The 23,214-nt window shown below is 41.9% G+C and overlaps 2 protein-coding genes across 2 annotated transcripts in view; one reads left to right on the plus strand and one right to left on the minus strand.

Moving 5' to 3' along the window:
• LOC115368159 (endonuclease V) overlaps positions 1-18,886 on the plus strand; it is a 98,915-nt gene extending 80,029 nt beyond the window's left edge. Inside the window, exons 11-12 of the transcript XR_003928993.1 lie at positions 17,353-17,426; positions 18,848-18,886. The gene's annotated coding sequence lies outside the window, so the exon portion shown is untranslated. The remainder of the gene's footprint in view (positions 1-17,352; positions 17,427-18,847) is intronic.
• On the minus strand, positions 4,805-8,791 carry LOC115368151 (neuronal pentraxin-1). Its single transcript, XM_030064153.1, has 5 exons — positions 8,329-8,791; positions 7,704-7,911; positions 6,382-6,623; positions 5,936-6,115; positions 4,805-5,155 (listed from the first exon to the last, which is right to left on the minus strand). Exons 1-5 carry the CDS (start codon positions 8,743-8,745, stop codon positions 4,934-4,936), a joined length of 1,269 nt encoding a protein of 422 aa, XP_029920013.1. The 5' UTR covers positions 8,746-8,791; the 3' UTR covers positions 4,805-4,933.
• Positions 18,887-23,214: the final 4,328 nt, after the last annotated feature.

The following is a 23,214-nucleotide window of genomic DNA, read 5'->3' on the forward strand; positions in this document are numbered from 1 at the left end:
ACCAGTAGAAATAAACAAGCTGTCAATAGTCAGAGGTCTTTGCCATGTGCTGATATTTGAGGGGGGAAAACAAAACTCTTTCAGTGGACAGTCTTGTCACTTTTATTTGTTCAGCATGGCTCCTCCGCAGCCCTCAGTAGCGTACATGGTGCTGCCTTGTGCACCCCGATGTCAACAAGAAGCATTGCTGTTCCTCTGAACAGAAACATTATTCCTCTCCTGCCTCTGCCATGGGGGACAGCTTATGAATTAATGAGATGTCGGAGATGTCATCTCTTTATCTACTCAATCTCCAAAAATAAATAAATAAAATAAAATAAAAACTCCATGGAGGAATTGACATAATGTTGCACTATGAATTTTGTGTATCTCTTAAAGGCCTCGTTTTTTTAAAAAAATGGTGTTTTGTTCTCTTTTGTTTTGACAGTTATACCTTGGAGTATAAATTGGATTTAACCCTTTTTTTATACATATATTATGTTATACATGAATATGTAGAAGAAAGATTTTAATTGGCTGTTGCAGTGATGTGCTCATGTATTCATACTCTGTATTTAACCTTGGTGAGTGTATATTGGCAGACAGTTGTTTTTGCTCATTTTGGTTACCTGAGTCCCGCTCACAAGGTTAGCATATTACATAAAGAGTCTGAGAAACTGCATTCCTGAGCCCAGGATGTTTAAGCTGAATCCTTATTTATTATATGTATTTATGTATCTATGTTTTTAAAGCACCAGCCTGTTACATTATCAAATGCTGCATATAAAGTATACATCACACTAGACATCAGTTACATGAATATGTACATTTTTACCCAAACATGACTGGATATCTAAATGTGAACATGTGCCCAAATAACTGGGCACCTCGAGAGACCTTGAGAGTTTTTGAATAGCGCTCTCCTAGGGTTGTCAAAAGGCTCGATACTTCAATACCAAAAATAATATTAAAAAAATATAAACTTTTCTTGCTGCGCCTCCAGCTTTTTTTTTTTTTTTTTTATGTTACCCAGTGTATCATTGCAGTCCAGTCACCAGGAAAACATGTTGGCATTTTACCTTTGACGTTGAAATGTCACGTTTTAAAGCTTGAAGTTGTAGTATAAAGCAAGCGAAAACATCACATTAGGAGTAGGTTGGGGAGTGGATGGATAAATCAACATTTTCGCTAGCTAATGTTCATGCTGACTAACATTCCATAACCTTAACCATGACCTTTTCCTAACCTTAACCAAGCAGTGTGTTTGGCTAAGGAGGCTAATGAAGCAAACAAAAGTTGTTGTTGTTGGTTCAGAAACGATGTCATTTTAATGTATCAGTTTGCCTGACGCCTGTCTTGGGTGAAGCTAACATATCTAAGACTGGTCTGCCTGAGTCACAGCTGAGTCAAGCTGTTGTGCTTGACAACACACAACCCCTCTATATTAAATTGTTATTACGCAAATACAAATAGTCACTTCAGATATCTAAGACTAGGCAGCGTATTTAAATAACTTTGTTTTTACATCTAATTTAACAACAGGAAAAATCTTTGTGTCTGAAAAGTGCTTTATTTCCCGTCTGGTCCCAGATGAAACACACTTTTATGCCCCTTTTTCTCCATGGTATCAAAAATGGTATTGAGATTCAATACTTTCCTGGTTATTATGTCAAAGTTAGAAATTCTAGTACCGTGACAACCCCACAGTCTCTCCACAGATATAAGATGTCTTTTAAAGTAAAGTAGGACACCTTGTCCTAATCTCCACTATGAGCAGCATCTGTTTACATTACCAGGTGAGGAGGTGCCCTAGAATATGTGCTTTGCCAGCAAATTATTACGTCGTGTAATGTACTGTACCTTAGCATATAGAAGAATATATTACTTAAGAAGCTGTGTGCTGTGTCTAGTCATGAGGCCCTCCTTAGTGCTTATGTCAGGAATTTATGGAGCAATTAATAGATCGACCTCCAGCGTGAGCAAAGCTGGGTTTAACTCCAAATATTTCATCATGTAATATATCAGGAGAGAGTGTATTCATGCATGAGGTGGCTTGATCCTTTTGTCTAACACATAGAAGCTGTAAGATCATCCCCTGGGCCGCCTGGATCTATTTTTGTCTGTCTGCTTTAAATTCTGCACAAAGCAATGTCTGGAGCACAAATGCAATTGCACCGGCGTTCACTGCAGCCGTATAGCCTATCAAGGCTTAGCAGCCTTACAGTGGCAGGGCATTAGCTGAGTATGGTACGCAGGCGGAGTGATTATGACTGTGGGCCCATTGATGGATGTTTGTGTGTGGTGACGTCAAATGAGACGCAGGATTTATCCGAGCGTGGCTCGCCCTCCCCTGCTTGCTGAGCCAGTGTTTGTTGAGCAGCTACGGGGCAACTCATCTGTCATATCTTGGCTGGTTGATACTAAGCATGTGCAGAGACTCAGTCCAAGGAGGGCCGCTGGCTTGTGGCTGTGCCTTTATAGTGCCTCTCATAATATGTTTATTCATATATTTTTTGCAACAAATATCAAAAAGTGTTGTAGTCAGTATGATACCACACACATAAACACATACCACCTACTGTGTAAAGGTGTGCTCTTTTTTGTTTTCAGCCCCCTGTTTGAACACTTAATTCCACCCAGCAGTCACATGCAGGTAAATGCTGACTGTTGCCGGAAAGTCTTCCCACTCTACCCACCACTTTGACTGTAACTTTTCTTTCAGAGGTCCTGGTGAAGTCATTTTCACTGATGAATCTTGGAGTCCAGCGGCCACATGGGCTGAATGGCAAATCATTTTCTTCCCTGAGTACATTTGGTTAACACTGCTAACAAAAACACTGAATAGTATTGAGAGGGAGCTGAGTTGGGAGCAAAGATTTGCTCCTGGTATTGATGCTGTGTCTTTCTTCTAACAGGCTCCTGATCCTGGCTGCTGAGTGCAGTGCATCATAGGAGACCAAGGCTCTTGTGGTGATGCAAATCCTCTCTCACCTAGAGAAAGGGCACTTCAAGGTCAAGCTCAAGATAAGGATTTGTTGAGCTGTAATCCTGCAAGGAACTACAATTTTAGCTTATGATGTAACATGATAAACAATTGGGCAATATTCAAAACTATACATTATGATCTGATACTATATAACACAACACAGCTGTCTGGCACAGTGTGATGAAAACCTGTGGAGTTATAGGTCTTCTTTAAAACATCTTTCTCTCAAGCGTGATGACCCCAGGTAGTTGGTGCAGGCTACACATTTCTCAAGGTGGCCTGGCAGGGGACAAAACATGGCACTCTCAGACACTGGTTCTACCTCCTGGTGTGTGTGAATGGCATCAGATAAGCCCAGTACCTGTCAGCCGTGATGTTTAGTACATGCAAAAATGCATGCTACAGCAATAGCTCATCTAAGTCAATTGATTTGTAAAGTAGAGCTGAAAGTTGCTGTAGTTTTTGTTTAGGTTGCATGCACTTGAACTGGGCCACTCAAAGGATGATATGACTAGGCACTTTTCCCTCCCGACAGCTTCGCTTTCTTTAGTGCAGGCGCTGCATCTCACACCAGCAGCAACAACAAAGCAGCGAGTGGGTTATCTTCTGCAGTCAGCTAAAAAAAGTCATCACACACTCATACACACTGTTTCATTTCTTCTCTCCTAAGTGCCCCTCTGACCTTCGGCGCCTTTGGACATTACACTTATCTGGTAATTATCCCTCACTTTTACCATTTGACATGGTGAAAATATTATATCTGATGATCAGCGATTCTCTTTGCTGCACCCACTCTCCCTGCAATCTCTGCTCTCGCTGCCTTTGCCTCTCGCTGCCTTCCCTCTCTCAACCACACCTCATGATGCAGACTGTCAAAGCCAGGAATGCACAACTATGACATTAAGTATCACAATTTTATTACAAAAATTAAATTCTTCATCTCTCAGTTTTGCCATGCTTGGAGCATATAACAATACAGTAAAAAACCCAGACCCAGAGAAGATAGTAAAGCAGATTTCAACAATGCTTTCACAGCACTCTGTCATTCATGCTGTTACTATACAGATACCGTAACATTCCTAATACAGAGTAGTACAAACACCTGCCAAAACACGTCATGTCAGATAACAAACCGTAATTAAATTACATTTACCAGAGGAACAGGAAACTCACCCCACCCCAGAAAAAAACATGAACCAATACATTGAATTTGCAACTTAAAATATACTGAATGTGCTGAATATTTGTACCAGCCCAAGGCACCCAGGCTTTGTAGCAATGTTGGCAAGTAACGACATTCTTACAGAAACACTTGAAGCGAACAACGATTACAAATGACTTGTACCACAGTTTGACTTTGCAGTGTCCTTCAACATACCCTCCTCTCCTGGCTTTCTCTTCGTCAGTCACAGTGCAAGTTCCGGAGGGGTGGGGGGGGGAGAGAAAGGGGGGTTTGGTGGGAGCTGTACCGCGTCAAACATCACTTCACAGCGCCAAACACTGACAAGAAAAGGACAGACAGCGTAATCTTCCACTCTCCGAAGGGGTGGGGTGGGGGAGGGGGAGGGGGCTGGGAGGGGTGCAGGGGTGAGAGTGGTTATGTAATTCCTCACTTGGATTGTAAATTGTCCAACATAAGGCGCAAATTGTCAGCTGCCAGTCCAAGACAAAATAAGCGAAACGAAAAGCTTAGGTGTGCTTTCAACTGAACTTCCAAGAAAAAAAAAAAAGAGAAACAGATACCAATACTTTCTCACTGAGGTTTCCAAGACGAATTAGATTTTTTTTTTCCTCAAGATGAAAAGATTTGTTTTGCACATAAATATCTAAGTAGGTATGAATAGAAATCCCAGATTTAAGCTTACCAATAACTTAAGATCAAATAGTCTCTAACAAACGTCAAATGAAGACAAGAACGACAAAAGCTCAGAAACACAGAGAGGCCTTTCTCAAATGGTGAAATGCAGTTCAGTTGAGTGAACGACAAGGCTCGAAGGTCCATTTGGTTGCTCCTCCAAATATTTCGATGTTGGCCTCCGTCCAGGAGAAGACGTTGCCAGCTTGTGCTTTGCTGTTGCAGGTTGCCAGGTTATAGATCTCACCAATGGAAAGTTTCCTATCCCAGATATTCAAGTTTGCTAACTCACCGACGAAGGCTTGTGTCGCATCAAAGCCTCCTCCTAAAGTGTCCTGTGGAACAAGGCAGACAAGTGTAAAACATCAGCGGTGCAGATGTGTACGGAAGTTCACATTTATATGCGCATATCATGGCGTTGAACACTTTTTTCATGTCATGCCCTCATAAGCAGAAGGATATTAGGCTTTGGGAGTCCATATGATTAGAGTTTGTTACACGTAAGACTATCTGAGAAGGCTTTGTTTATCAACTGTACTCTAAATGTGGAAGCAGCAGCGGTAGGAGTGAAACTTAAGAACAAAACAGATCATTTTCTCATTGTTCCCTGGATAGGACATTAAGTTGCTGATGACTTGTTGGGTATCTATAAGCATGCAGTACAAACTTTATTTTATTTATTTATTTTGTGTCATTTAAAGTATTTATGTCATTGCACTATTTTACTTTAGTATCCTTAAGTTTCTACTTGAGTATATCGTGTGCATTGCTCAATCACCAAAAAATTCTCAGTGAAATAAGTCTAAAAGAATGTTTTCCCATCAAAATTCATGCCAAGTTGATAAAGTACTGTTAGGGCTTCCCGTGATGGGATGATATATCGCACATTAATTAAATTGGTAGGCCCTAATTGGCCATGTCTTCAATGTCTCAACAATCCCATTACATGAATATTCCTGCCTTTGATCTTTGCTGTGATGAAACTCTGTGTTATTCCCAAATAAAACTCATAATTGGCTCACACTTGTTTCTCAATATGTGGGAATCAACTCGCAGTAGTTGCAATCAGTGATTTGCATCCATGGAAAATTAATATGCAGTGAGCCACTCCTCACCTGCTCTTGTCCCAGAACCAGCACTCCCTGTGGCTTGATGGGATGATAGGGTGCCAGATTTTCACCGCTGCCCCGCATCACTCCGTCCTGAAAGGCCTCCCACATCCCGTCACGAGTGGTCCATGTGATGCAAAGGTGATGCCATTTGCCGTCGTTGATAAGGAATGGCAGCTTTGCAACCTGCAACAGTGACATTGCACATTAGACTTCCAACTGTTGAGTTTGACTTTACCCCAAAGCAAATTTATGGCCATGTGGGCCATGATTTATAAAAACTGTGTTTCACACAAGCACTCTTCAGTAGTGGATGTGTGTGAAGTTGATGATCTAGTATTTGTAGCTTATTCTACTGTTTCCCTGATTGCAAGTCAAGCAAGCTTACAATGTTAAAAGAGCACAAGGATGCACTACAGGTATAATAAATGCATATTAGGGTGTGCCACTACCTTGTCGTTGATGAGAATCTCCATGGGATTGTTCCCCCACTCAATCAGCACCATCTCGTTGGCCTGACCTGGGACTGCGTAGGAGAAGGGTGTTCCCACGCCAGGCGAGGCGTTGGACTTGATCCACAGACACACGGTGAAGGAGTACATCTCAGGAAGACTCCGCTTTGCTTTGGCATACATGTAGTTGGTTCTCAGGGGGAAAGTCAGCTGGAACTTATCTGTTGGCCTGTTGTCTTTGCCTGTGCATGAGAATGATTTCAGTCAAACTCTGTTCCATTTGTCCAACATTTCTATTTTTGGACTGCTTTGATTCGGGGTTTAGTGCAGTGTAAACCCACCTATTCTCAGTTATACCAATATCTTTATTCTTACAGTTATCTTCTTTAGTATAGATAGTTAAAACAATATTAAATTTATTGAAAGTGTATGAAGTCACTTTCTTCACTTTCTTCAGGAAAGAAAAAACAATAGTTTGTCAAAAGAGAACAGATCATTCTTCATAATGGTGGTTCTTTGCCTTATAAGTTAGGCTTACCCACATTTCATTCACTATAAGTCACTATATTATTCTGAAGAATGCTTTTTAGTGTCTGTTTACCCTCATACCCCCGGCCCCGTAAACACACACACACACACACACACACACACACACACACACACACACACACCGCTGAGTGCCAGCAACAAGCTTAACAAGTCAAAACATTGGTCGATATTCCAAAATAAGCCTTTCTCTGCGCATTACAAGAGGCGCGCATGGTTAAAGCAGCACCTGCAAACTTTCCCAACTCCCAACATTACTGTTTGCGTGGCTTAATACGCACGAAATGGTTTGGTTTTGCCTGAAAAACATAAACGGAGCCGAGCAGAAGTGCTAACGGGTACTGAGATATGCAAACCAATGCAGCTCTCTCCTCCTCCCTCACAATATCTGTGCGCAACGTGATGGCTGCGGCATCGTCCAGCGCTCCGTCAGAGTGGTGTTCATGATGCACACGGCCCGAGGGCAGCCGTGTTTCTCGGCTCCGACACATAACAGTCAGTTAAGAAGGTTTTGTCTGTAAATACTGCTTTATACAGCGTTACGTAACTATAGACTGTAAATAAAGTGTTTATGTGGGGAGAGTGCGCCCCACAAACAAAACATCCTCCGCTCTCTCACTGCGCCTTCCTCTCTAAACTGGTAATTCAGTTATACCTCGATGAAACCGCCCATAGAGACCCCTTTTAGGTCGTAAAGGCCAGTGAATTGAGCCGCTCGGTTTCCGTGCGCATTAAACTGAGAAGCAAAAGTCATGTTAGCCTACATCCAAACACACCTTTCTCGAGGTCTGTGATCCGGTGGTGCAGAGAAGTGAGTGTGGACTCCACTCTGTTCCGCTGGTCCGTCTCGTTCCTCTGCCCCGGCTTGCTCTCCTCTAAAGTGTTGACCCGGGACAGAACTTGCTTCTCCATATCGTCTATCTTGTTTTGCAGAAGATCTTTCAGGCTGTTCGCCTGCACAGTATTGTTCCCTCGGCTGTATTGCTGCATTGGACAGAGGGAGACAGACACTGGGTTAGAGGAGAAGAAGCAGGAGAGGGTGTCGAATAAACTCCCTAACACATGCTCACTTTGCTCATATGGAGGCTACAGCCCGTTTGTAACTCTGTAAGTTGACTTGTTAGTGTGCCACATGTTTGATTATTTCAATACAAGGCAGCTATCTTCAGAAGTCCTGCACACTTGGATTAGTTTAAATGATTATCTCCGACTGCCAAGAGAAAAAGTCCTTAACGCATGTGGCTCTCTGAGCAGAGACTGCACGAACAGAATAATAGGATAACAGCGGCTTAGTGGCTTAATCTACATTATAATTATTAGGACAATCTAATTCAATTAACTTTACGCACAGAAAATGTTTGACCCGATTAGTAGCCAGCAGACTCCCTCTGGCTTTCCTACCTCTAGATTCTCCAGCCTCTGTTTGAGGGTCTGTAAAGTCTGTCCCAGTTGGGCCAGAGTGTCCGAAGGACCCCGAGATACATCCCCCATGGTGTTCTTGGATCCCGGCCGCCTACCGCCAGGTCCCGCAGCCTCAGGGAGGCTCTGGCTCTCGCAGCGGCTCAACTTGGACGTTAGTTCCCTAATCGTCTCCTTTTGGTTCATAATGGTCTCCTTTTGCTGCAGCACGGTCTCCCGCAGCTGCATGACCGTGGTCTTCAGGTCCTCCGCCGGCCCGCTGTTCTGCATCGTAGCCGTGCACAAGTCCATATCCTTGGGCACCGACGTGCAAATAAACTGGGTCTGTCCGAAGTCTTGCGCGGAGCCCTCCACAACCAGGCAAGAAAGTAGGAAAAGTTTCCAAGAGAATCCGTCCATGGTTCCAGTCAAGTATTGCGGCGTGTTTATGTGTGCGGTGTATCGGTCGCTGCGAGTGCCTAAGGTTTCAGCACCACGGAGCTGTCCACTGAAGCTGTGAGACTTGAGCGCGGCTCGCCCAGTTTATATAGCGGACAAAGCGCAGCGCAGGTTCACTGCATCACTGAAGGGAGGCAGCAGGTTCTGCTACCTACAGCGTCCAGCCCCTTATTTAAGGTGGTCCTAGATCATTTGCTCAGCATCCCACACAGCGAATATTCTCCATCAGCACAAATACAGGGCAGACTGAAGCGCACTGATGCACTACTATGCAATAATGACAATGTGCTTGGCGCAAACTGGCTATATTTGAAGTGGAAATAGGGTTTGTGCAAATGTTGATGGGATTCTACGTCTTCTTGACGTGACGTTAGGGCGAAACTGTCCATTTTTTTCATGGGGCATCCTTATCTTTAATATGCTATAACTTATGCGATAGTGGTTTCCCCACTGGGCGACATGTTTTTTTTTCTCCTCAGATAATGGGGTTTTAATGGTTACATGGCAAACCTCTTGGCCTACCTTAAATGGAAGCCACTCCCCATGCTCCTGGGGAGAGAGGACTGTGGCAGCTTGCCTGTCCCACGGCCGGAGTTTCTCTCTCTCTCTCTCTCTCTCTCTCTCTCTCTCTCTCTCTCTCTCTCTCTCTCTCTCTCTCTCTCTCTCTGTGATAAAATACGAGAATATCACTTCATCCCAGTGTCTTGTGTAGGCTACACGTTGCATCCGTGCGCAGAAAATGTGGTTTGTCAAGATGTATGCTATTACATCGCCCATGTGATTACAGGGCTTTGGATTTAGAAGTAGCCCTCTCACATTTCAAATGGCCCATTAGGGCTGAGCAACAGGAAGAATACAGGTTACTATAGGAGTGTTTTTTAATTCTAAGTAATGGGACTGGGAGAGTTTTTGTTTTGTTTTTTATTCTAAGGACTACTTAGGCTACAATGATAACCTTCGTTATCCGTGTGCTTTTAGCGTTTAAGAATTTGAGAGCGACAGAGAGAGAAAAAGGGAGAGAGAAAGAGAGAAGGGGAGAGAGAATTGCAATCGCACTGGTTTGGGCTTCATCAGCCCAAACCAGTGCTGGTTGATGCTGGTTGATCTGCTTTGTATGTTTGATATGGCTTGTGTCAAACCACTGGAGAAAAGCTAAAGGAAAATGAAATATTTTCCAATAATTAAACAGGCTGTTACGCAATTAACCCTAGGGGTTTGCATTAATATTCACAAGATGCATAGCACGGGAAGTGCTTCAGAAGGCTGCTGTGGATCATGTTGGAAATATCACATTACTATGAAACGTGTGACGTAGGAGGAGGACCCCAACTACAACTGGTGCACCAGAGGGGCTGCTCCAGTGCCGTGTGCGTAAAGTCTGGACTAGTGCAGGGAGGATTTGGGAAACAAATGTGCAATCTCAGTATGAATAAACCTGTTAATGGGTCTGTTGCAAGAGGTTTACTGGACTCATATGACGTGGTGGCAGCCGCTGGCTAAGATAAGATGGAAATTGACCCATCAGTCCACCCTAATTTGTTTATTTATCGATTGCGCGCGTCGTAATCAGCAAGGTGCCAAGCTGAAGGCAACGAAACAGTGGAGGTAACAAATGGTTAATGGCAGCGTCTAATTGCCGGCCCACGACAGGCATGATGCAAATTCTCCCTCTCTCAGCACATTCACATTAAAGCAATCCCAGCAATTAGCGCGCACAGTTGCCTGAATGTCTACAGATCAGCAGCTAATGGTTCATCACCTTGGTCCAGCCTCCGATCAGAAATACAGTGCTTGTTTTCCATACGGGAGCAAATGAGGCGGTGTTGAATGCTTCAGATGTACACACAATTGTAAATGATGAAGCTCAACTGTGCTTCCCACCGGGATACAGCCACCTCTGATATACAGTAAGGCTACAGTAAGGGAACAGCAGCTGCCACGAAGATCTATTCAATATTCATCTCCTATCCTACGCATTAAAAAGTGCAGCAGCACCATATGTTCGGCATGTTTTCCTCTCTCTCTCTCTCTCTCTCTCTCTCTCTCTCACCATGTGTCTGCCACTTACTCCACTATTACACTGAGAAAAATTGCATTAAATGTCAATCAATTTTTAGTAGTCTGCTCCGAATGAAAGTAATTTGATTTGTTCGCTGGAACTTTGAAAAACTGCCTGGAACTCTTGGAGCCAGATGAAACCAAGGATTTGGTGCATATTTGCCCTATAGGAAGCCAAACAGCAGACAAGTCTGATCTAAGCTCATGGTAATGTTAGTGTTTGTGGGCATAATTTTCTCAGCAAAGCTCCTACATCTTTTGGAAACCAAAGTGCCCACACTGATGGGACATTTGCGGCCAGACTTTGGTATTTGCTGTTTGGTGGGGATTTACACTTCACAAATACACGCAGTCTTGGATGGCGCACTGTTCCCCTTTCCACTCCACTGTTCGGAGCACAAGGTCAGGTCGAGATGTATGCATGCATCAGCCAGGAGGCCTTCTAGCCGCATCGGACTCCAGGGGCTGTGTGGAAAAGGGCTGCAATCCATAATGATCAGTCTCTCAGACTTACTGAATAATGCAAGGCTTTATAATAGAACCCACTCTCTAATGGCAGAGATAGATAAGGACCATTTCACACACTGGCAGCGCATTGCTTGCTTATTTATCCAGGATCTGCAATAGCAGGAGAAAAAGGAGGCAGGGGGGGCGAGGTGACTTTAAAACTGAGAGCACAGCACAAACAAGCAAGAGAGCGGGAAAGGTTGTAGCGAAGGCAGCTACTGTATTTTGGAGGGCTTTGGAGAATTAGGTGTGCTGTAGGTTGTTTTTAAATGTCTCTTGTGCTCCCCCCAATGCTGTACTGTGTTTTAAAACATGTTACCATTTGTTATGATCAGAAAATCTCTTTTATTCTGTTGTTAGTGCTCAAAGCAAGGGCAATTTTCATTGTTGAAAGCGTTCATTTGCTTACTTTGTTTTGTATACAAAGCCAGTGATACTTTAACTTTGTTCACACCGTGCCGCTTCACTTCTGACTGCTGAGGTGTAAGATGTGCTGCCAGGTGCCTGAAGCCTCAGTGTTGCAGCTTTGCTGTCTCTTCGGCCCTGATGTCTCCTCATCAATCATCCCAAAGAGGGAAGGATGAAGGGAGAGGAGGCATCTGCATCGCAGACATCTGTCTGTCCATTTGTAATTTTACATGCAATCCTATGAGGGAAAGCATGGAGCAGTGGAAGAACAGCAAAAGAGAACACACACACACACACACACATATTATAGACGCAACACAGGCATGTGTTGCAGAACATATGGGCCAATATGAGACATGTGTCTTTTCTCAGCAATTCATAAATGTTTGACATCAAGTCCAGCTTGGGCCACACAAATGCACACACATGCCAAGCACAAACAGCACAAACAGACATTATAAATAGTTCTGTCTAGGGCTATTATATCCCTCATATATGTAGATGAGACCTAAACCTGAATGATTTGGCCATGACACTCACTTCCACAATCTATTGCTCACAAGTTCTCAGATTTGAGCAGGACATTGTTTTATTGATGTCCAGCCACACCAAGGAGTCATTCAGTAACTTATTCCCCTCTCATTAAAACCCAAAGTGACATAAACAAATACCAGTGGCATTATGCGTTCCGCAGACGCTAAGCTAACCTCATTATAATTCTCCTAAGCCTGCACATTAAAGCGTTTGCTACGACAGCGCTGTTCATCAAGCTGCTTGAGTTGGCCTCATTGGGCTCCATCCAAAAACAACATCTTCCCCATTAGGGCTTCGCTTTCAACAAGTTTGTGGCCAAAATGTCTTTTACACCGCTGTGACAGAGATGGTAACTCTTCTCCAATAGGCCTGTGTGAAATATATGTAGAGTACATCATAAGATATTTATGTGGAGTTAACAGTTGGCGATAAAAGCTTACAGCAGTTTCAGGAGAAGTTTAAAGTGCAGGATGTGTTTGTGTTTCTCTCTGCGAGTGCTGCAGTGTGGTGGAGAGAGGAGGAGGAAGAGCATGCCACATTCATGTGCTGTCTCAAACAGCATCTGTCCCGAAAAACAAAGGTGTCCATGTTAAGTCTGATAACAGATTATTATTGACAGACCGTTTACTTTTCCAGCTCCTCATGAATTTACTCTCTGTCATTAGCCATTTATATCTACAGGTGGCTGAATGGGGTGTACCACATTTACCACATGTCAAATGACATCCACTAAAGTTTGGGCAAATAGTCCTGAACAGACTTGAGATTACTGGCCCAAACAAGGGTCCTGGTAGGCTACCCATACTTAATTATGAAGTCCACCACTAGGTTTTTCTTTAAAAAAAAAAAAAAAAAGTTAAACTAATTAGCAAACATCACCTTGTCCCACATATTTTGTATAAATCACATAAAAATCATTACAGAGCATCATTAGACTGGCACAAATTAAGATATTGTGAGGGTTTTCATTTAATCAAACCCTTCACAGAGTCCACAGCACATGAAAATGTCTGAGTGTCAATGGTACCATACACTCTCACTGGAACTTGACACTGAAGCAATGTCTAATTTTCAAGTGAAAATTAGACAAATTGCCCCAAATTGCTGTCATCATAGATGAAACATTTTGTACATCAGGCAAAAATACTGAATTTTTAAAAATGATTTGAATTGTGCCCCAATGGAAAGCATTGTAGTAAATGGGAAAAACACTTTCAGTTTTTGGCTCATGCAGCTTTCAATTTCGCAAAAATAAATTGCATTTGCAATTCCATACTCTATGTATTGTCTTACTGGAGTAAATTCTCAGAATTTATGCAAGCTGAATTTTTGAGAGAGATTTGAAATCTGCCTTTGTAGTGACTGGTTATCGTGCACCTTGACGGACTTATACTCACTAAAACTTACTACCTACCTATATGAATTTACTTATTTTATAAGATAAGATCATCTTTACTGCCTACATATGTGGAAATTTGCCTTGGGCTTCACAAGCAGGTTAAAACACACCACACAAAATGTATTTATTTATTCACACATTTCTCCCCAGCTATAAAGTAGTCATCCTTTGTGCTCGTGTGGCTACAGAACCATTCAAACCTCCACAGAGGTATGAACGGTTTGAGGTGGAGCATCATCCAAGTAGAAAATTGCATTAAGGCTCTGAAAATTTTATATGTGCTGTAACAGAGTAACAATACCCATAGAGCATGTGGTCTTAAAGACAAGTTGAAGCACTTACTATTTAGTGGCAGAGCGAGGGCAGTGCACTTTGGGAGCAGGTGTGTTTTAGGACTCAATAATGTGGTGAAGATGGAGCCCTGTAAACCAGATGAGACTGGAGTGCAGGTGAGTAATACGGAGGGAGCACTCTGCACTTCCTCTTTCAATTACATGAAGTGACCAAAGTGACTTCTTGCAAAAAACAACTCTGTGCCACAACCCTGCTTTGAAGAGGGTTATATCTCTGACAGGAAAATTAAATTTTGACTGATGTTGAAATAAGCCCACTTAATGGAGAATAATCTGGACAAAAATGTCATCAGCACGCCAGGTTTCTCTTTTCAGGTGGACAAAACATTTGGCAAATAAATAATACCTGTTCTTATTTCATTATCATTAAATTAATTCACAATTAATGAAAGCTGACTGGCTCCTCAGGCACGTCTCCAGATGGCTAGACCCACAGCATTTGTTAAAGACGCCCATTTCAGGTTTTCTGCCTTGTGGGGTAATTGGCTCTTTTTAAAGTTTATTTCAAGGGGGAGCTGGTATATTTCATTATGTAATAACAAATGATAAATTAGCCACGTGGCGTTAATTAAAGCACACTGTCATCGCTCAGGTTTTCTTTGGGGACTTTCTGACAAGGTCTACATCATTTATAATATTAGAGTAAAGCTTAGAGATTTTAAATTGGTACAACATCTCATGGTATATTTTTTACAACATAGGATGAGGAATACTAAATTGAGTATTAATGGAAAAATATGCATAGAATGATTTTGATATACAATCGCATATTTAGTTTGCCATCACAAACATATCATTTGAGCAGGTTATAATTTATTTCTAATCCTGATTATATGATTATGTTATTTCTCAGAGAAAAACACATTTTAACTTTTCAAATGTTGTTACCTCTCATTGGATTCAAGGATTTAGGGATTGTATATTATAATTAAGCACCTGCACCACATAAGATTTGTCATATTTAACACTGCAGTGCAGCATGAGTTGACTGATCCAGTGTCTTGCACGATCTAAAGGAACAAGATGTGTGTCGTTATGTGGACTTATCTTTTCTACGTGCGCAAGCATCTCACACTTTGACAAGCGAGTCAGCGTTCTTTGAAATCTGTGTGGGACGTTGCCTCTGTCATGTACGTTTGATGTGGCGTTGCAAGGCCACTTGACATTCTCCCAGTTTCTCTGCAAGGAGCTCCCTCTGAAGCCAAGTACGGGAGGCTGATTGCCTCCTCAGGATGCTTTGTTGCACTTGTGTCTCATTAATCTTGACTGTTGTCATACAAAGCGCTTTTTCTGTCACGTTTTAATTTCACTCAGCCGAGTCTCTGGTATTCCTGTGGGCATAAAAGATTATTTTATTCCTAAAGCAGTGGCACAAAAATATACAGCAGCTCCTATCTACCAACAATAAATCTCTCTCTCTCTCTCCCTCTCTCTCGCTCTCTCTCTCTCTCTATCGCTCTCTCTCTCTCTCTATCTATGTATCTATCTCTGTCTATCTGTCTATCTATCTATCATATAACTTTAACACAAACTTGCATGGATTTTTGTTTTTTCATTCTGTAAGATGATGCAGCAGCTATGTAGCTTATATGACTCTACCATTTCAGATTTAAAAAACAAAACAGCTTCATCTCAGCCAGCTGAAGTGGTCTGTTCTGCTTCGATGTGCACTCTCAGAGCAACACTCCTCACTGCCCACACCTCTTTGTGTGTTTGGAAAGGTGAGGGCGTGCAGCAGCTGCTGTTCAGTGCCATGTTAAATGGCCCTTGTGCTTGTAGTGTGGGCTTGTTCTGTTAATGAGTGCGAACACGTGGCTTCTCTGCGGAGCAGAGATGGAGCACTGGCCTCATAACTGGCCCGTGCGTGCGTGTGTGTGTGTGTGTCTGTGTGTAAAAATAGCCATTTCTACTTTTGTGACTGGAGCTCAGCCTGAAGAGCCTTTCAATGGCCTCTTTGTCAAATAGAAAGTGACATCACCATCATTGAAGAAGACAGCACTTCAAAACCCAAGGTCGAGGTCAATCAGTCCATATCTACCTCACCCCACCCCCCCACCCCCGTCTCCCTTTAATTCTCTGGGTTCCTGTAAATCCTCCATTCAGTAAAATGTAACAAAGTAGTGTTTCACTTTTGATTTAACTGAAACAAGGCACAGCTACTTACTGAAATAATAAATATAACCTAATATAGCATCAGCTCTCATTTGCATATTTGTGAGTGTGAATTTTTGGAGAAGGTGATTTAAATGAAGGTGAGTGTCACAGCACATACCTTTTGCAATCAGCAATAAGTGTCAAATGTTCATGAGCTCATACAAGCTTATGCGTGCTAAAAAATGAGCCAGTGTTGCCAAAGTGAGACATCACTTTCAGTAACCTGCCGGTGCCGTGTGGAAGGTAATCTTGCAGCGTGTCTCATGTACATTCATTTTACTGGGAGGAAGAGACAGACCATAGGCGTCCACATTAATTTAATTGATTGGGTGTAGTCGGGTCTCATATGAACACATTGATCAAGCGTAAATGGAGACATGTCTGGATGTGTGATCCATGATGCCAGGATGGTCATGAATGAATGGGCACCTGTCTAAGTGGCTATCGATTATCTTGTCTGTTGAATCCGCCGGTGATTACAGAAGAATTACTTCAACGCAGAGGCAATCTGTGTGTCTATCACAGCTAATTATTGACAAAGTTTTTTTTTTGGTAGGATTTAATAGGCATCACTGCTGTCAGGTACCGTTATGATTTAAGACTTGCTTTTAAAGCACGTTCGGTTTCTTTGGCTTTTTACCCTGACAGAAGCATCAGAAAAGCTGGGAAGAAGGCATGCAACAATACATTTTTGAATGGAAGTGTGGTATAAAAACATCACAGTTTACATTACACATGCTCGCACACCTTTTCCATTCAAATGTCTTATCAAAACAGCAATCTATGCTCAACTTTTTCTACACACACGAGTTAAAAATTTTAACCTCTTAACCTTTGCGATTTCTTTTAATTTCCCCATAAATAGCTTGAGAGAACGGAAAAACATTATTTCCATATTGTACAACAGTGTCACATACACGCTGTGTATCTGCTGCTTGTGGAGCTTCAGTGAAGCCACATCACATTTATATTGAGTGAAATATTCAAACCCAAGGAGCTGTTGTTTTATGGCTGCACCATTACATTAAATAGAAAATATCATGTCTTGTGCATCGTTTTATACACATTTCACTGTAATTCAGCAGGACATGTTTGTTATTTTTGGAAACCTTGGCAACTCCACTAGAATTTAAAATAAAGTTCCTTGTGTTTCAGTGGTCTGTGGTTTCAACAAAGATTTGCTGTGCAACAATGATGAAACTACTGATGGGACTAGGAGGATTGAAAAGGTAAAATTCATGTATAATATAAGTTGGGTTTAGGCTGATGATGGTGTGTTTATGTAGGTCTTGTGTAAAAAAAAAAATTATACACAGTGATTCTGGAATTGTATTTAATCATATTGTCAAGAATTTTAAGCTTTTGTTATAAAACGGGATAAACCTCGCTCTAAAAAAAAAAATGCTGCCTACTCTCACAAAATAACTGATATAAAATGTAAAATACAAAATATAAAATATAAAATTAAACATATTATTACATTTATCAAAGGATAATGAGTTCATCAGAATTTTATGTAACAAAATGACTTAAGTTGAGGATGAAGTTGAGTGATACATTATGGAATGATTTTTTTTTTCTTCTTTTTTTTTTTTTTCCAAACTAACTCTTTTCATTTGGAAGTGACCCTTTCAAATTATATACTGCCCTTTCTCTTCATTTCCCTTTTCCGTTACAAGTTGCTGGAGAACTCTGTCCCACCTCACGTTCATGGACACCTCTTTGATCAGCTCATACCAGACATAATGCTTTGATATCTGTCTGTCTAAGATTGACCTCTAAAGTTTATCATAAGCAAATTCTGAAGCAATCATCTTTTAAAGTTGCGAGGTGCAGACTTGATGGATTTAATTTATGTCTCAATCAACCTTGAATGTGAGTTATGAGAGCTGCAGATTCCTCCAGAGCCGTCCATAAAAATAGATGCTACACAAGAGCAAATACAGATCATCATAATGCGGAGGAATCCAAACCATTAATCACCGTGCCATTGTTTTTATCGATAGTCCGTAAACTTGGCTTGAAAACAGCAATGGCATGCATAATTAAAGGTGGACCGAGAGCCTGGCCTTTTATCCTCGGAGGCATAATGATAAAAAGCTCAGAACAACCTTTTATCTTTCTCAAAACTTCCTCCAAAGAGTTCAAATGCTGTTGTGTTAAAAGGCTGCGAATCAGGGGGAATTGCTGTCAGATTCTAAAACACTTTGATTCTCGTTAAACTTGATTTATGACACCAGTGGATGCAGGCTGCTAATAAAATAATGCTGAAGCAGAAAGGTGGAAACTCATATGTAATCTTGATGCGATTGGAGAGCACAGGGGATGAGGCTTCATCCATTACGGTTCTTGTGTCTTCAGCTTCCTGTCTGAGAGGAGTCACTTTTCTTTAAGCATCCCACTGGAGGATGACATGATAGCCATCCATCCACCTCTCTGTCTTTGTCTTTCTCCACCGTCTTGCTACTTCTATTGTAATGCAGAAGGGATTTTTAGCCTGTTCCTGCCCCTGTCTGATGTGGCTCTGGGAACGCTTCCAGCCTCTGGAATCTGGCCCAGTTGATCATGTCACCCTGCTCCAAATCTGCAGGAGGGGAGATGGGGGGGGGGAAGTAGACTAATCTTCTCTTCCTTCTCCTTCTTCTGCCAGCCATTCCAGGGCTCCAACCTCTATCACACCTAGGAGATTGGATCGGTTTCATCACCGCGGTGGACACCACCCGCCACTGGGGGAGGGCACATTCAGCCTGATGCATGTATGAGTTTTTTACCAACCTGATCGCAATGGTGCTGTTAGCGTGGCGAACCAAGAGGTCACGGCAATGATTGCTGTACTGGTGAATGCATTGAGAAGGATATTTTCACATGCCCCGTCCATCTGGTGTAGCATTTTCATGTTTTCTGATGAGCTGACTGCCCAGAGAAATCTGTTTGTGATCTCAACGCTGCTTTGTCCTGTGTGGCCGCCCGGCACAGATTGTGTTCTACTTGATTAAAGTCATCAAGACCTTGCAGCAGATTTCTTTGTTGAAGAAGATAGAGCTGGTGAACATTTTCCTTGTGCTGCATCAATTAAATAGCTCTCAATAATGCAGCCAATAATGTAGCCTGCTTTTAATATGTATTCTTCTTAGTAGATGTGAATTGTTGTTTGATTATTTTTCTCAGGGACAGATGGGGCGGCTTTTTCTCTCTGTGGCTCCTCTTTCGAGAACAAACCTTTAGCTCCTGCTGTTTGAGAAATGAATGTGAGGCATGACAGCAAAGGATGTTGGGGACAAATCATGTGTGAATTTGTTCAGGAGGCAGCCAGAAAAGCAAGGTGGTGAGCAGAGAGCATTCACACGATTGTTCGACAAGAAAAAAGGGAATGTAACTGTGTAAAAAAAAAAAATAATAATCTAACTTTCATTTAACATTTGATTGTTTTGAAATCTTTGTTACTTCAATAATTAAATTAATTCTAATTTAGTGTCAACAATTCCTCCAACCCATATGACCACATACATCATTTGCTCCAGCCCTCATATACCACCCACAGGAGCGTCTCTGATATACGATGACCAGATGGCCTGGCTTCTCTGGGATTGTCATGGTTTCAAGCTGGGTGTCCAGAGTCTTGACAAATATTTGTAAAACACTAAAATGTCCCGGTTTTCAACATTCACTACCAGATTGTCGAGTTTTTCGCCATTCACGCCTGCAATCCAAACCAAACACACACACATTATATACCAACAATGCTCAGCGTTTTCGGCTGAAACTAGTGGTCCCAGGGTCGAAGCAATCTGACCTGTAATGGTCCCCATCCTGATGAAAACACCTATGGTGCAAACATGAGCACATACATGAGCATGTGCATGAGGGTGCGTTGCACTAAAGGGTCCTGGTTTGAAGGTTTGAAAATACAGTCACTCTACTCTAATACGACCCAAAGGACTGGACAAGCTTGCTAGTTACTAAAAATAGTTGGTTAAGGTTTGGAAAAGGTTATTGTTAAGGTTAGGGAAAGGTTTGTCACAATGGTTGAGGCTAGGAAAAGGTCAGGGTTAAGGTTAATAAGATGCTGTACAGTCTCTTCAGTGTAGAATCGAGGTAATATGATGATGGCCCAAAGTGCGATATTATTTTGAGGCTTTTTGCAATCATTAAAATCAGACATTTTTGAAAACTTGCGCCAACATTTTATCGATGCCTGCAGTTGCCTACAAGCCCTCACCTCTGATTTCATAACTCTAAGATAGTATGGTGGGTCATATCTGTGAGTTATAAACAACACAGGCTACCTTTAAAACTCCCCCACATGCAGTGAGGGATTTTAGAGCAGCTGCTCTCCTGCTATTTTTTGATGGATGCAACAGTCAGATGAACTGTCTCAGGACATGATACATCAACCAGAGGGCAGACTTCATGTACGTGTACAGTTGGCTGTTAAATCAGCAAGTCCCCGTACAGTTGACACTAATGACACCAGCATCCCATGATTATTGACAATACTGAAACATGACAAACATGAAGCATGTTTTGCAGCTTTTTTAGACCAATATTCAACAGAATTCATCACAGAAAGAGTTTCCAAGGTTCACAGTTGAAAAACACTCCTCCTTTACATTTTTCTTCTTATAATTACAAAATGAAAGGCATACCTGACTTCTGATTCACCGAAACCCTCAAGGCTGTCAAAGCCCAGGAACTGAAATAGCCCTTTACAAAGAGAGCTTTTGAATTGTTTGATGAGTGCAGGGCCAGGCACTCTGGTCTGTCGGAATCTTTGAAATAAATCAAGCTTATATCTCAGAATAATTACAGGAACAATTATTTCAAGTATTGAATTCATCCTGAACTATAAAAATGATTCACATTAGAAAATGAAAAAGCAACCAACTGAATCAGAGACAGCCCCTGAACAATTTGAGCTTCTTCCACTTTCACCTTTGAAAGAGTTTTGACGTACATTTTTCTACATAGCATTATGGTCGGTAGTAGTGATACATTAAATTCATCTCAGCTTATTGTGCACAAATTCCCCAATTCCTCTTTTTCAACTCAAAATGGATAGTTACATATTAGTTCTACAACAATGGCTAAATTGCTTATGCAAATCATTGTACATTGTATTACAGTGGGACCAAAGAAACATCTCCTTTATAATATCCTACTTAGTAAAGAAGAGTTTTTAAAAATGTGTCTTGTGAAATCATTTCAGTGCAATTTTAAGTGCAACAAACTGGCCCCGTAATAATAAATAATAAATAGGAAACTGGGTCACTGCAGCAGCAAATGGGAATAGGCCACTGTGACACGCGGTTACTTAAGAAGATAAATAAGAACATGGCAAAACACAGTTATGTTAACATAGGAAAGCAGCAGTTTAATAATCAGAAATGTTAAATAAGTATGGCTGTATTAATCAGAGGAGGAAAAGGAATGGATTACCATATTAAGAGGATGTGCAGCATAGCAGCAGCTCTAGATACAGAATTTATCTTAGAGACAAAACTAATAAAAGATATCAACCTCGAATGTCACTCTTCAAATCACAGCATGATCATGGTGGAGGTGGTTGTGTGCCCCAGGAGCAATACTGCTGGGTGTTTTGGCTCCTGGACGGTATAGCAAAGGAAATCTGGTCTCGGGTGAAGGTCTAGGCAAACAGTGGTTTCAGAGGAACCTTGGTTCAATAAGACCTATGGGACCTTGCCTAGAGGAGAAACTCCAAGTCCCCTCCGGGAGCCACCCCCTCACCCAGCCAGTAACCTATAACTCCTCACCCCATCAGCCGTGAGATATGGGTGAGGAGGTCAGCGATGCAAGAGGAGCCACATACTGAGCCACTGCTCCTCCACACTGAGATGAGCCAGTTAAGGTGGTTAAGGCACCTGGTCATGACGCTCCCAAGGTACCTTTGGATTTGTTCTTTGCACAAATGACTGGGAGGAGACCTTGAGTTAGACCCTGGACCCGCTGGTGGGATTATATCTCCCAGATGGCCTAGGGGTGCCTGGGGATGCCTCAGGAGGAAGTGCAGGAAAAGAGTGCTAGGTAAAAGAAGATGCATGGTGCTCTGCTTGCCCCGTCGCCATCATGATCCGGACTGATGTGCGGCTAGAAAATGGATGGAGGGCCGGAGGAGGATTGCTGCCTTGTTCCTGTGTTGCAGAGAGATGTTCATGGGGAACTGGGGCAGAGAGAGGAAATAAAATAAGAGCAGAGGCACACTACCTCTGGAAAAACTGTTGTAAATCCTATATTTCAGGGGCTAATGCATGGCATTACAGATTAACAGCTGGACTGACACATTTCTGTACATCCTGGCCTTGTTCATATGCAGCTGTTAATCTGTAATGCCACGCACTAGCCATCAAAATAAAGACTTTATGACAGACAGGAGGGTCTTGGACTCATTTTCTTCATTGCTCTTAATAAAATGAACCATAGGATGTTAATTCTTTGTACCGCTATTTTTTATTTATTTATTTATTTACTATTTGGCCCTCACTGTGTCTTAGTCTGGTCTCAAGTTTTTTCCCCTTATTTTTATTGATTTTTTTTTTTTTTTTTTTTTTTTTTTTTGCTGAGAGTTTTATACACAAAGATCTAGTAGACATAATTAGAATAGATTTTAGGATGACTAATACCACAGAAAAACTCGGCTATTGTTAGAACATAGAAGGGATATCATAGTGATACTAGGAGATAAAAACATACCATAAAGTATGACAGAGCCACTATAGTAACACTAAGCCCATACAGACATACTGTTAGGAGATATTCATAGTTTTTACGTGCGCAAGATGGCAATGGCTTCATAAAATATTTTTTTTTCTTGACGTCACAACAATTTTATTGTCGACACAAGATGGCTATTTGCCTTGCATATCTGACTATTGTGACTGTAAAGATTTGCTCAAGGAGTTTCTTGTGGAGTAACTTTGTTTTTATTTTGGTGCGTGACAGGAACAGCGCTGACGTTTCACGACAGCCCCGCCGCCCCGCGGAGCTACGGTGCATTCTGGG

Source organism: Myripristis murdjan, chromosome 1 (assembly GCF_902150065.1).
Source record: "Myripristis murdjan chromosome 1, fMyrMur1.1, whole genome shotgun sequence".
In the NCBI taxonomy this organism is placed as follows: domain Eukaryota; kingdom Metazoa; phylum Chordata; class Actinopteri; order Holocentriformes; family Holocentridae; genus Myripristis; species Myripristis murdjan.

What these genes read in the sequence shown, in the direction of transcription:
- LOC115368151 (XM_030064153.1), bottom strand. Translation starts at nt 8,745, where the DNA reads ATGGACGGATTCTCTTGGAAACTTTTCCTACTTTCTTGCCTGGTTGTG. An exon ending in GATCACAGACCTCGAGAAAG is followed by an intron (nt 6,624 to 7,703) that starts GTGTGTTTGGAT and finishes TCTCATGCACAG; the next exon opens with GCAAAGACAACAGGCCAACA. An exon ending in TGGTTCTGGGACAAGAGCAG is followed by an intron (nt 5,156 to 5,935) that starts GTGAGGAGTGGC and finishes CTTGTTCCACAG; the next exon opens with GACACTTTAGGAGGAGGCTT.